Source organism: Rhea americana, unplaced genomic scaffold (genome assembly GCF_003343005.1).
Source record: "Rhea americana isolate MKP2758 unplaced genomic scaffold, rheAme1 scaffold_43, whole genome shotgun sequence".
Lineage (NCBI taxonomy): Eukaryota > Metazoa > Chordata > Aves > Rheiformes > Rheidae > Rhea > Rhea americana.
The window spans coordinates 3,626,207-3,640,435 of NW_028186568.1; the positions used below are offsets into that span (position 1 = coordinate 3,626,207).

At 45.8% G+C, this 14,229-nt stretch overlaps 1 protein-coding gene across 1 annotated transcript in view; it reads left to right on the forward strand.

Moving 5' to 3' along the window:
* The first annotated feature begins 492 nt into the window (after positions 1 to 492).
* CAPN9 (calpain 9) overlaps positions 493 to 14,229 on the forward strand; it is a 29,735-nt gene continuing 15,998 nt past the window's right edge. The window contains exons 1-8 of the mRNA XM_085315430.1: positions 493 to 705; positions 7,542 to 7,611; positions 8,068 to 8,186; positions 8,616 to 8,749; positions 9,326 to 9,494; positions 11,155 to 11,238; positions 11,675 to 11,760; positions 13,582 to 13,659. Of these exons, the coding sequence (XP_085171556.1) occupies positions 493 to 705; positions 7,542 to 7,611; positions 8,068 to 8,186; positions 8,616 to 8,749; positions 9,326 to 9,494; positions 11,155 to 11,238; positions 11,675 to 11,760; positions 13,582 to 13,659 (953 nt within the window). The remainder of the gene's footprint in view (positions 706 to 7,541; positions 7,612 to 8,067; positions 8,187 to 8,615; positions 8,750 to 9,325; positions 9,495 to 11,154; positions 11,239 to 11,674; positions 11,761 to 13,581; positions 13,660 to 14,229) is intronic.

Sequence of the window (14,229 nt, forward strand, 5' to 3'; positions counted from 1 at the left end):
ATGTCCTCCCCACCAGCTACCACCACCCTTACCCCAGGACCGGACGGCCCTCGGCGCAACATCCCTGCCCTTTTACACCTCCCCGCTGCCACCTGCTTTCCAGCCCACCTTCAGCCCTGCTGTCCCCCCCACGCATATGCAATGCAACCGGAACAACCTGTGAGCCGGCCCCGCTTCTCTGGGGCACRGGGACTTGGGCGAAGACGCTGAGGCTGTCTCTGGCTCGGCGTGGTGCGGCTCGGGTTTCCCGGCCGGGCGGTGCTCCCGCCAGCGCAGCGCCCATCCCCATCCCCGGGGGAGGACCGGGTGCCACCCGGCCGCTCCCGGCCCTGGCCACTCCGCTTCCCTGTTTGCTTTCAGGGTGGGTTTTTCTTTTTTTTCCCCTCCGTCTCGCGACACGGAGCAGCCGGGCAGGGCTGGCACCACCACTCCGGCGGCTGCAACGGAGGAGCGATCCCGCACGCCGCTCTCTCCGCACGGGCGAGCCCAGCCATGCCCTACCCGTACCGGGAGGCGAAGCCGCGGCRCCCGGCGCTGCCGCGGGACGCACGGGACACCCACAGCTCAGGGCAAGGCTACGAGGCGCTGCGGCGGGAGTGCCAGCGCCGCGGGGTGCTCTTCGAGGACCCCGACTTCCCCGCCACTGATGYGTCGCTCTTCTTCAGCGAGAAGCCACCCGTCCCCTTCGTCTGGAAGAGGCCCGGGGTGAGTACGCCGCTTCCCAAAGGATCTGATACAGGTTTTCTTCTCTTTTCTTGTTACATAGACATGCTCTACGTGCATACACATATGTACCAACAACTTCTCATCAGCTTTCTCTTGGGCCTAAGAGCCGAAAAACAGCAAAGTTAGGATGGAAATAAGCGGACGTACGAGGGATTTAGGGTAAAATGCGTTATGAATACGTTATAAACATTTAAAAACCAAGTGCCGTTAATGGGGAAAGATTGTAACTAAAGTTAAATGTAAAAAARMCCAACAACAACAACAACAAAATATTTGAAGTATGAAAGTCTCATGCTTCCTTGCTTGCCTACATCATGAAATGCGCTGAGAGAGTGCAGACATGCCAAGGTTACTGAGCCGTTCAGCAGCAGCCACGGGCTTGATGAGTGCCTTCTAATGCATCTTGCATAACAGTCATTAATAACACCACGGCAGCCTGGAGTTTCACTAATCATATGCTCTTTGATCACAAATCCAACATCACTCTAGGTTCCTTCTCCCCATTAACTCCGCATCTAATAGCCACAAAAGATTTGCTGCTAAGTTTCATTTCCTTCTTAATGATTAAGACTTTTATTCTCTTTTTCTTCATGATCTAAAAGCTTCTCCTGCAATAGAAAACTTTCCTTTACCAATAACAATGAGAGGAGAAGAGCAAAAATCAGCTTAAAAAAGGCTTTAAAATTTGGCTAAGTCTGTAGGACTTAGGCCTTAGTGTCTGATCATTAACGTAGTGCCATTACAGAGCAGAGCTGAAGTTACTACTGCTGGAGAGATTTCAGCTGAGGAAACAGGAGACAGCCCCACACCGCACATGCCAGCGGCAGCAAGCCCAGTCCTCAGGGTGCCTGCCCTGGCTTTCCACCTCTTTCCCCTCTCYGCTTCCCCTCTGCAAGGACGGGCCTCTCCACCAGCACTGCCGCCGCTGCTTTTGCCTCCCGGGCTGGGATGCTGCCGGCAAGATGTGGCGGTGCAGCCATCCTGCAGCCCAAAGTGCAAGTGCCTGTGCCRCCAGGCCGGGAAGAACGGCTTTCCTGTGGCCAAACGCTAGGCGCTGGTCTGGCATTTTTCCCAGCCGGGGGTTCACGAGTATTGAACTTGGCTCCAAGATGTGACCGGCAGCAGCTGAGGGCTCCCRTGTTGCTGCCTGTGGTACCCGGGGCAGTGGTTTGTCTGGTGTACTTGTTGCTTCCTCCTTTGGGACCTTTGTAAGCTGAACTGGGAATATTTCCAGGAAGAAAAATTACCTGAAGTGGGATGTGCCTTTAGGCTCCAATTTCCGCTGTAAAAAGATGAACTTTTGTGAGCAGCACAGCAAGAAATACAGCTCAGGGGAGGCTGGGAGGATGTGTAAGGACAAGGTTTGAGTTACGCTCTCCGCCGGCTCCTCAGCATTTAAGCTGAATCAGCTTCATCTCTAATATCCTTCAGGATCTGCAGTAAAATAGAGGCTCTGTAACACCATTTTGAACTGATAGGTTTTACCTTGCAAGTGGGATATAGGCCTGGAGCGCGTGCTGGATTGGGTGCCATGGCTCAGCTGGCAAAGCCGTGGTASCTGCAGGTGTGATCACAAGCTCTTCATGTATGTGTGCGTGTGTTCAAACTGCTTTTCGCGGTGACTGATTTTTGTCACTTCTCCTACCAGTATTTTATGGTAGCCTGGATGAAGAATAGCACAATGAATACAGGTAGTTACRGGACCAAATAATATTTCTCCACAGATTAAGACCCAGTAAGAGTTTAATCTTTTGTAATGAGGGTAGAGGGGGCTTTCTTGTTAGTTTAAAATGTGTATATCTGCATGAATACATGTATGCGTACAGCGTGAACAAGACCCTCAGCTGACACTACCCTCTAGATCTCCCAGTGCAATCMGTGAGCTACACTGACTGGCACCTGGTGAATATCTCTGCATAAATCTGAAGTGCTCTAGGATTCAGGAAGATACTTAGTAATTTTATTTTGCTGTCCTTTTTTATTATAAATGAAACCTTTAAAATAGATCTTAAAATATAATTTTTGCTTTTCTTTTCCCTCTCCTCTCGTCTCCTCTTGTCTCCTCTCTTCTTTCTGCTTAATTTAAATCTAAATTAAACTGCTGGGATAGCCAGTATATCTACCACTTATTTCTAATAGTTACAGTGCCTAAGAAAGTCAGAGATATGTCAACTGAAGAACGAAAAATGAAAAAGAATGAAATGAAAAGAATGAAAAATGGAAAAGAAAGAAAAATAAACAAACAACCAAAAAGAAAGACAGATGTAAGATTAATGTCAAGTGAATCCACAGGGTAAAGAAGGAACTGAGGAGGAGTTTCTCCTGACTAGAACAGCCACTGACAATCGGTGTGATAGGATCTGTATGCTGCAGCCAGGTAGAGAAATCTAGTCACAAAAAATAAGGTCACTTAAACAGCCTCCTCCTCAGCCTTTCTTAGGACTCCATGTACCTCCTCTGCAAATGTGTGTCAGAGATTCAGGAGATGTAATTTGTTTTCCTTTGAGTCAAAAGAAACATAGCTTCAGTGCGGTAGTAGGAGAGTATAGGTCACCTCCTTTYGTCTCTCTCATATTACACCTTCCTGCTCCTAGGCAATTTCTTTGTGCAAGCAGATCCTTGAATTACTGTATTGTATGTGTGAATGCAAAATTTAGTTCTGGGTTTTGTCCCTTAACATACTGAAAATACTGATGCACGTAATTATACCATACAGTCTGAAAATCTCTTTAATATTATTTTTGCCATATACATTCAAAAACCATAGAGCTTGGTCTTCTTTTGCRTATCAGAGAACATGGAACAGGTGTTCAAAACCTTTTAAATTCCTTTTTATTGAATTTTGTTTATTATTGTTTGCTTTAGACATAGGAGATTGAAAGTACTTCTCCATATGTCAACGGTGGAGCTGTGTAATATGCTCTTTCCCAGATCTCTGGAGGAAGAAGAGGGAGAGGAGATGAGCTATGTTGACCTGAAGCCGTATTCCCAGAGGAAGTCTCGGTGCTCCCGTGTTTCTATGTTCTCTCAGTGAGGAAAACAGAGCCGAGGCTTTAATTTGAACATGAACAAATGAACAAATTTGGCATCTTCTGGTGCCTGAATCCTTCATCTCAGCGAGTGAGAGCCACTGCTGTGAACCGCTGCCGCCTGCTTGCAGCTTGCAGCTGGCTGCTGTTGGCAGCAAGAAGGGTGCTTTAAGTGTGCCACCGCACAGGGAAGAAACCAAAGGCTCCCATTCGATACAATAAATGCTTGAAGCAGCAACGTGACCTTCTTCATCCACCCTGGAAGGGCCACCACTTTTCTGCCTCTCCTTTCCCAGGGGTCAGGCTGACTTTTGGGTTTAGGCTGSTTTAATGGGCAGTCAGGAATGTTGCTCTGCAAAAAGGGAAATGGGCTCAACTGCCCGTAAAGGCGTTCGGGTATCTAACGCTGAAAGCAGCGGGCGTTAGTGCCCATGCTGCACCGCGGGCCAGGGGCGAGGGCCTTGCTGAAGCCACAAGCGGGGCTAAGGCTGGTCTGGGCTCAGTGAGCCCCATCGGAAGGGCGAGCACAGCTAACTCACAAACCTGCAGGCACGGGGGCATCAGCTTCGGCAGGGCGCACGCAGGCAGCAGGTCGGGTTTGGAGAGCAGATATGCACAGGGCTGGCGTAGCCAAAGCAGCTAGCTGCAGGGCACACGCTGCTCCCTAGGAGCCAGCCAGCTGCGAGRACGACGTGGACCTGGCAGCCTGCTAGCAAACCCTCGCAGCGCTGAGTAAGTTACGGTCAAGTCCTTGTTAGTGCAAAGACTTTTCATCTCGTTCCTTGCTAACAAACAGAGCTGTTTGGTCCGATGGAGGGACATTTTTAAAAAGAGAGCATTGGGAGCAGTGGTCCCAGGATAGTGCCAGACTTGGAGGGCTAGTGGATGCTCAAATTGGGCTGCCCTCAGGGCGCATAGAAAGTCTGAGTGAATATTACTGAACTGGCTTCAAAAAATTTTACAGTTGATGGGCTTAGCTTTCCTTGGAGCTTCTTGGGAACGGCTATATACAGTGCTTGCCATGAGATTTATGTTCCCCAGGAGCTAAAATAAGGCATGTTATTAAAGCTCGGCTACTTTATCAGCTGCTGTTAGATTTATGTCTGAGAGCAGTGAGCTGTGTTTTTTATTGTTCATGTGCAGTCTACACATAACTGAGTGTATTTACCAAGCAGGCGGGCCAGGTAACGCGGAGGTGCTGTTTGGTTTCCCTTTGCTCAGTGCAGTGGGGACATGGGGTTCTGCAGTGCCTCCCCCTTGGCACGCCTGGGACGATGCGGCTAGGGCACAACCTCACCGCCACTTCCTTTCCACCTCCTTTCCCCTTACACACACATACATTCACAGGCACACACACACCTACGTAGATAGATAGATGTGTGTGTTGGGGGAGGGATTGCAATGGGGACAACAGGTAGTGAGTTCCTTAGGACTCCTGCCTGTAGGTGATACCTCACTTGTCCCTTTTCTCAATGGGACATGCTCTGCAGTTGAGCTAATAGAGAGACATTTGCCAGATACATCCTATCTGGATAAACTCCTGTGCAAAGTGATATTGCCCAGGTCATTTCCATCCTTGTCACACCACTCTAGCAAAGATGCAATAGAAATTTAGACCTGCTATTGCTACAGGTTTTATAGGAGAGCCCCTAAACAACAGTGTTGACAAGGATCTGCAGATTTTTTTCTAGAAGACCAGGTCGCCTACTGCATGTCTCAAATATATAATTCGGAGAGGATTCAGGGCAGCCTGAGCTCCCCTTTGAGCAGTACTGTGGGCACTGAGTGAAGGACATCCAAAGCAGAGAGCTTAAATTAACATGAGGCTCCTCTGTGAGTCAAGCAGGRAACGGTGCTTCAGGCACCTTCAGCAGTGGTTTGCAAATGTACCCGTCTCTCCTTCTGCTTGTCCTGGCCACAAGAYGGTCTTTAACTGCTCAGCCCTCCTGAAGACTTTCAGCTGTTTGGAGGAATGCTGCCCCATTCAGCTCAAGCTACCCAGCGGAGGAGTGACTTCCCTGGGACAAGTTCACCCATGAACAGGAAGGAGCAGGTGTGGCAAGTGTGCTCGTGTAAACAGGGAGTGACTGACTTGGCATGGTTTGCTGTGATGCTGGTCATCTCTTCTCGTGTATGGCGACTTCATGGAAGGTGGATGGTTACTACAAAATGTAGTAGGCATGAGGAAAACAAGAAGCTGTTGTTTCTTGTCCTGGCTCACTGGAAAATGCTTGTGCTTTATCCCTCCTGGAGTGAGGCACTGCATCATCTATGCGTGCTGCTACTGCTCTAAAGCATCTCTGGTCATCCAAAAAAAAACCTTTTTGTTTAAAGATTTTAAACAGTCATGGTGACCCTTTGCAAATACTGTGTAGTATGTATTTAGTAGCTTTGCTGCATCCTCAAGCATGACATCTCCAAACAGCCACCCTGTTTGTATGGTGGAGACACTGCCCGCCTTGCTACCAATATTAGCCTATTGCCATCTGCAAAATTGTGGCAAAACAGTTTATGTTCAGACATGCCAAAATTTCAGGCTGCTTCATTTGCTTTGGAGTATGACCAGGCTATGCTGGCCAGCACGAGACTTGAAGCACCTAAAGAGCGTTGGTGGATCATGAGGGGAACAAAGTATCCAGGGATAAAACATGATTGAAAACAGTTCTGGTTTATCTGGGACAGYGTCACAGCTTCAACAGAGGACAGTAGCAGGTTTGTCAGGAATCAGCACAGGAAACTAAGACTATCAATAGCTTACCCCAATGGCCTAATAAAATTAAGTAAAATAAACCAAAAATAATYCAATTTTTTCTAGGTAATCACAGTGGTGGGAAGATGGAATAGGCTCAGGCATTCCTTTTTTCTCTGTTTAATTTCCTTTCTTTTTTTTCCCAAATAAACCTCTAAGAAGCTTCTGCTGCTTACATAAAGCAGCTTTATGCAGTAGCATCTGCCATAGAGTATCAGGGCCGACTGATTAAATAAAGGCATACTCCTCTAGCAACATATTGGATGGCCTTCTCCTCATTTTTCTATTGAGTTCAATCTATTAAATTCAATTTATAGTCCATAGGAAAGGGGAGAAGAGAGCCACATTTAGTGGTTTACCAATGTAATTTTTCTATCTAGCTGTGGTACTTGCAATTGAATCAGAAGTCAGATGAAAGCTCATAAAATAGTATTAATGCCACCATGATCATATATCTCAGTCCCTCTGATCTCTGAGCACACAAGGGTGGGTAGTGTCAACTCCTACTAAAAACCAACTTGACCCTGTAAAACAAACAAGGCTGGAGTTGGCCTTTTTTGTTTGCTTATTTGAGGAGGAAATAGTCTCATGGTTGTCAGCCACTGTATGTTCTATGCATTACACACAGGTAAATAAAAGGTTTAAGACTTTATTTAAAGAAAAATTGCCAGTTTTAGCTTTTACAGGTTGTGCAGAAAAACAAAAATCCATTAGCCAGGGTTGTATCCTAATTTCAAGATTCTGGACCAGGATGTGCTAGGGTATTTTAACAATTTCCTGGAGGTGAATAGAAGGTGTCAGCCTTTCATTAGCTGCCAGCTAATTGGGAAAAAAAAAGTGAGGCTGGCTGATTCTCTGGTTGCTCTGCACTCTAATGAGTTGGCAAGGGYTCCCCAGCTCATTTTCATGGTGGCTACACTGCGGTAGGATAATGTATTTCATGTGGCCCACACAGTGCTGCGCATCTGGGCTCAGAGTGACTGCGAAGTGTTCCCTGACATGTTTTAAATCATCTCTGTGTCTCTGTTCACCTCCAGGACATTGTCAAAGATCCCAAGTTTATCCTTGGAGGAGCCACAAGAACTGACATCTGTCAAGGGGATCTCGGTGAGTGAACCTCCTGGCGGAGGCGTTGGTGCCTACCCCGGTGCTGAGCAGCAAGAATATGCCCACAGGCGAGGAGGGGATGCTGTCTCATTTGGGCTGGTAGTAGCGGTGAAGCAGGAGGTACCCTTGAACTCACCTTAACCACATCTTCCCCCTGGGTGACACCTCCCACCTGTGCCAGGGATCATACCGGGGCAGCAGGAGCCAAGGTCGATGAAGGATCCCTGCATGCAGGTGCTGTGAGACCAAGGGAGCCCTACGTCCACCAGGGCCTCCAAACTGCAGTTGGTCTGTCCTGGCCGTGCAGGGCAGGGACATCTCACCTGGGGAGCACAGACCCTCGTTTGGATTTCAACAGGGGTGGCAGCTGACTGAGATAACATTTCTTCTGGCCCTTGAACCACCTTTTTTTTCACTTGAAGGAAAAAAAACTTCTTCCTTCTTCTCAATTCACAGGTGACTGCTGGCTGTTAGCAGCCATTGCTTCTCTCACACTGAATGAAAAAACATTAGCAAGGGTGGTGCCACCAGATCAAAATTTTGGGCCAGATTATGCTGGAATATTTCACTTTCAGGTAAGATGAACATCTAAAACATTTCACRTTTTGGGGGGGCCTCCCAACTCCACTTACGATGTAAGGCCTTAAAGATAAATCAGGAGTTTGACTGGGGTCTGTAATGTGCATGTGCGATGTAAAGATGGCTTGAATCATAAGGTGACCAGTTGTCATCGACCACATGGGTGACATTATCCAAATCAGGACCTACAATACAGCTGTACACTTGTAATCTTAGTCATTTACTTAAAAGTGAAAGACTTGKACAAATTACACTTCCTTCAGAACAGCCTCACACAGTGTAAGGGGAACTGATGGCTGACATATGCCTTCTAAGCAAGCCTGCGACTGTAATTAACTGATAATTAAAAGCACTCAGTCATCAGTGTGCTAGCTTCAGGAAATGACATGCTGTCAACCAACTCATGCTCCCTCCCTTCTAAATAGTTTTGGCAGCACAATGAGTGGCTGGATGTCGTGGTTGACGATCGATTACCCACCTTCAAAGGCCGCTTGGTTTTCCTGCACTCAGCTGAACACAATGAATTTTGGAGTGCCTTACTAGAGAAAGCCTATGCCAAGTAAGTCTGGTGTACCACCCTGTACATACATTATTCATAGTTCAAGTTAGTAGCTTCTATCTAGTGGATTTTTTTGTATTTGCATTTGCATTTGCATTTGCTGCCTTTCTGATCTTCTCCTGCAAGTTGGTCCAACTTCAGCGTATCACTAGGCACAACTAGTTGACTACAATAGGAGGTGGATCAAAGCCTGAAACTTGGCCTTCGTGCCTCCACGGAGACCTCAAATGATGGTTCTGGCTAACTCTTAATTTTTAACTGATTTGGTAAGGTAGCAAGCCAGTGTTACAGTAAKGATATCCCATCTTTGCCAGCCTAACAACTGGCATTAATGAAAGAAACCCCCAGGCTTAAGAGTTACAGAGGAATGAATGAATTAAAAATGGAATTAACACAAAAAGCAGAGTGATTCCAGTACTTCTCACATACATCCTGGGTATATTCTGGAGTACTTCTGTTGATTTCAGTGATGTTGCTGTGATTTTATGCCCACATGAGAAAGCACCCACTATGCTTGAGCACAGTTATCCTCAAAAGCTTCAGAAGCAATTCTCACGGCAAGCATGTGTTTTCCAGGCTGAACGGCAGCTACGAGGCCCTGAAAGGAGGCAGCACAATAGAAGCCATGGAAGATTTCACTGGAGGAGTAGGAGAAATGTATGAGGTTAAAAGGGCTCCTGATAATTTCTATGAAATCCTAGAGAAAGCTCTGAAAAGATGTTCAATGGTGGGCTGCTCTATCGATGTAAGTAAGAAATGGGGGCTGCTTTACTCTCAGTCCGRTTTGTGGTTTCTGTGTAAAAGAAAAAATATTTTTTCAAAGGCTGGCTAAATTAATGACAACTAGATGGACATGCACTAAACTATGCAAATAATAGGTGTGAACTGATAGATATATAATACAATTTTTCAAAACAATTCTATGAGCAATTTTATAAACAATTGTTTATAAACAATTTTTCAAAAGAAAATAAAATAATCACATCTCAGTATGTGATGGCCACACTATTTAAGGCAATAATGATGCTTCTGTGAGCACCTGGGGAGAGTGAACTTTATTTCTTGGCTTACTTGCTTACTCTGGGTCAGCATTAAAGTTGGCCATAACCTTGTGAGGATTTACTAGCTCCAGAGACAACAAAATTAATCTTCTTCTGGCCTGAATTCTGTAACAACACCTATAGGGACTTGGGGGATACAACACATTCTTCAGGATCAGTATGCTCACTTGGAAACAGTGACTGGGGCTTAGGGTGCATCCTATTTATCCTTCCAGAGACTGGTATCTCCCATTTTCCTATAGAAGAGGTTCTTGGTGGGTAGCAGCCGCATAGATGTCTTTACACCATCGTGTCCAGAAGTGTGAGAAACTACTCATGTGCCTTAGACTTTCTGTGAAAGAAGTCATCAGGACATCTGATGTCATCAAGGGAGAAAGTCCCATTATTGTTCCCAATACGGCTTTCTTGTTTGCTGTGCTCAGAGGARAATGCTGTTTGGAAACAACAATGTGCCGGATTTCTTCACTAGAAAGAGCAACCAGAGAAAAGAWGTTTCAAGGCAAAGAAAAAATCCCATTGAGCACAAAATGTTTCATATCCCTTTTGGGCAAAAGAAGTGTGCCGACTAGGGGAGAAAGAGGGAGGCTTTCATTTGCTCTGGCCAGTAGCCAAATCATTCCATTTGCCTCGGCTGAGGAAGACCTGTTGACTCAAATCTGCTGTCTGCTCGATTGTGAGCAAAGCTTCTCCACAAGCTCTCTCTTTGCTTGAGACTGTACCTTCAGCTCTAGGGTTCAGTGTTTTCTGAAACGAGTTTCCCTCTCTCTCCTGATGGAGCTTTCTGGCTTGCAAGGACTGTTTAAATATTCATTGAGCTAGAGAGGGAGCATGATACTCAGCTGGCTGATAGGACACTTCAGTTCAATCACTGCTCCCTCAAGTGCCTCTTTGCATGAAATGAGACCATATCAACTTCTGACCTCAGTCTGAGAGCACTTTTTCCCATCCCCTACCCAATACAAACTGCATTTGAACAAAAGCTTGGAGTGATGTCCTGGAAACCTGAATGATGTTGATTCAAAACCACAGAGGCAGAAAAGGGATTTGAGCCTGGATCTTCCACCTGATAGGTTAAATTCACACAAGTTTTGCATAAGCTGAAGCCTTACTTTGTCCACGAGTAAAAGATGTGCCAAAAAAAAAGTCTTCCCAGCTCTAGGGAATTCAGTTTTGTCAAAGGACACCATTGCATCATCGATGTCTGGAACAAGCAAACAGACGGTTTCTCTGTTCACAGTACTGGCTACCCACTGACCTCCTTCCTGGTGCCTTGAAGAGACCAAGTGGCACCATTTGGAGTCTCCTCCCAAAGAAATACATTCATATTTTTCTTTCATATTTTAGACCAGCAGTGCTGCCGAGTCAGAAGCCAAAACCCCCTTTGGGCTTATAAAGGGCCATGCTTACTCCGTGACTGGCATCGATGAGGTACGTCCCCACTGTCCCGTGTCACCAGSAGAGGCCTGGGCAAAGACAAGGGAGAGACCCCCTTATCTCAGGGGGATGGGAGGTGACATCCCAGGGTAGCACGTCTCAGCAGGCTACAGTGCAGGCCTCAGCTCCCCAGAGGACTGCGTGTGCAACAGCTCCTCCAGCCTGCGGCCAGAGCTGGGAGCTGGAGCCAGTGTGATGGAGCATGTATCTGCTTCCCCTTGTGCAGAAGGCACCAGCCCAGCTCCTGCTGAGYGGTTCTCTGTCTTAGGGGGAGTCATCCTGCTCCAAATTGCCTTCCATCCTTCCCTCTCTCATCTCCTCCATATAGCAGCACACCTTTTGCCGAACTRTTATGCAGCCTGTGCACACTGGAGAAGACTTGCTCCTCAGCTAGTGACACTCACGTTTTCCTTATTTCCTCTTTCCGCAGGTGAGCTATCGGGGCCGGAAAGTGCAGCTCATAAGAATAAGGAATCCCTGGGGCCAGGTGGAGTGGAACGGCCCATGGAGTGACAAGTACGTGCTGTCTACCACACACACTTGCCTGGCAGTGAGCTCATACTGCAAAGGCTAAAACCAGGCTGCTGGCCTGCATCTAGTTTTCTGCAGCCAGTGCTATTTTCCAGAAAATTAAATGAAGAGCTTGCASATGCTTAACAGTGTTACTGCCATCCTAACACATCACCCTCAACATTTTCAAGGCAGCTCAGGAAAAGAGACACTGTCAAGGCGGTTTACTCCCTCAAATGTAGAATTAGCAAAAATCAAGTATTAACATAAACAGGAAAAAAATATYTCAAAGACATCCCTCACTGGGAAARTACACATTTGGAGGGCTTTTTGGTTTATCTTTTGCAACTCTTTCACCACAGTACATGTAATACAACATCCATACATTGTCCTACTGCAGGTAAGCTGGAAATTGATGCTGTATTAGCCCTTCTGAGTAGCTTATGAGCCTCTAGTTGCATTTGCTCTGCTCTGAGTTTCTAGACATATCACTTAGTTCTTGCAGGTTGTAGATGACTATTATATGAGCCCATATCTCTACATGGCACCCTCCAAAGTTGTGGAAAGATGCAAAAATAAAATAGGATTGGTCTTAAAACCAATCTGTTTTTACCACCACAGCTAAATGAAATATAAACAATACCAAAAAAGAAATGTATCTAGTTAAAAGCCATACTACTTTTTCCCCTCAAATATTTTTTCTATGTATTTTTTCATATATACATAGCCTTTTCTTCTTTCACTTGCTTCTTATGTGTTTTTCTTGATTAACACAGATGTAGAGGAGAACAGCTGTAACCTGAATGGGTCTTTGAAACTGCTGAGACAGACATCTGGTCATCCATAGCACTCCTTTGAATGTCCCTTTCCTTGGCATGATTCATAAATAAATATTTCTGAGTCAGCTCTGATACTTAGTTATGTTAAAGAAGAAAAATGAGGATAATTGGCATATATAATTAGTGATGATCTCCAAAAATGGAGAGGTTAAGATAAGAACAGGCATCCAGCAATTTAGGCTGTTCATCTGAAGTGCTGTATCTGCAAAGTGGTGCTCTGACTYTGCACGTGGGAGGCTTTCTGGAGCTCAAGGTGCCAGCACAAAGCTCTGTTACAGCAGAGCAGCTTCCAGGTAAATACAGGAATCTGTATTAACATCTTGTGGTGGTTGCTGGAATTAAAAACTTCRCACAAGGTGCCAGGTATTCCATGTTTTTTCATATCAGACTGGAAATTCAGTAGCGTCATTTCCCGTTTTTTTTTCAAAAAGCCATCACAGAGTTTTTTGTTGTCAGCACAGCTACAGCTGGAGCTGTAAGGATGACTGAAAAGGAGGGAAAGACTTTACTGAGAACCCACATTATCCAGCAGATCTCTCTGTACAGGGCAAGGAGCCTGTTTTCTCCCTGTTGACTCCATTTTCAAGAGACCTCTGGCCCTAAATTAATGACGGACCTCAAGGCAGAGATGGTGCTACAGATGGAAAACAGATTTAAGATGGAGCAAGACTTAACAAAACTTTGAGATTTRCCAACAGCAGTATTTCAGCTATTACATGTGACAGCTCTGAATTCAGGGAACATCACAGATGTGGCGGTCCTGAAACAACATCCAGATCAGTYGCTCAGTCCTGCTCCCAGCTGCATCCATAGGGTTTCTGCCACCATGTGAGGTGTCCAGAGGTCCTCTTAAAGTCATCTGTGTCTGCTGCTCAAACCAAACATATCTGAAAGATGGACAGGCTGTTGATTTGGCCAATCAGCAGTTCTGAGCCAAGGAAAACTAATGCCATATACTCTAGTAAAGTTCAGTTTTGTTTTCCTGCAGTTCTCCAGAGTGGCGCTCGGTTAGCCCATCTGAGCAGAAACGCTTATCGCAGACAGCACTGGATGATGGAGAGTTCTGGTAAGCCAGGGCATTTTTAACTATGTGACTCTCGTCAGAAATCGACTGGCCAAAAGTGGCCAGAAGGGGAGCTCGGGGTGAAATCTGTGAGTGAGGAAATGCTCGGGTTCATCCAAAGAAAGGGCAGACAGAAATCCTTTGGTTTTCTGTGTGTCTTATTTGTGTACATGCTTATTTAACAACAGAAATTGTTTAAAAAGTCAGTTTAGGTAATGGTGTTATCATATTTCAAATACTATGCCTCTCCTATGAACATAACACTCTTTAAATCCTTATCACAAACACAGGCAGGCTCCAGAGCTCAGGGAGAAGTATTGTACTGTATTACATTGCCTATGAAATGCCTTCATTTCTGCTCTACAGTGGGTTRAAAGGGTTGATACTAGTCATATGCCAGTAAGGAAGGGAGTGCTTAGAAGCAACYCTACTTCTTACAGTAAGTAAGAGAAAACCAGGATATGGGTGAAATGATGGAAGGATTTAAGAAAAGATCAAATGACATGAAAAAATAACACAGTGAAAATTGCTCTAGAAGTGCAAAGTGTTCTTCATGCCAAATTTGTGATCTCA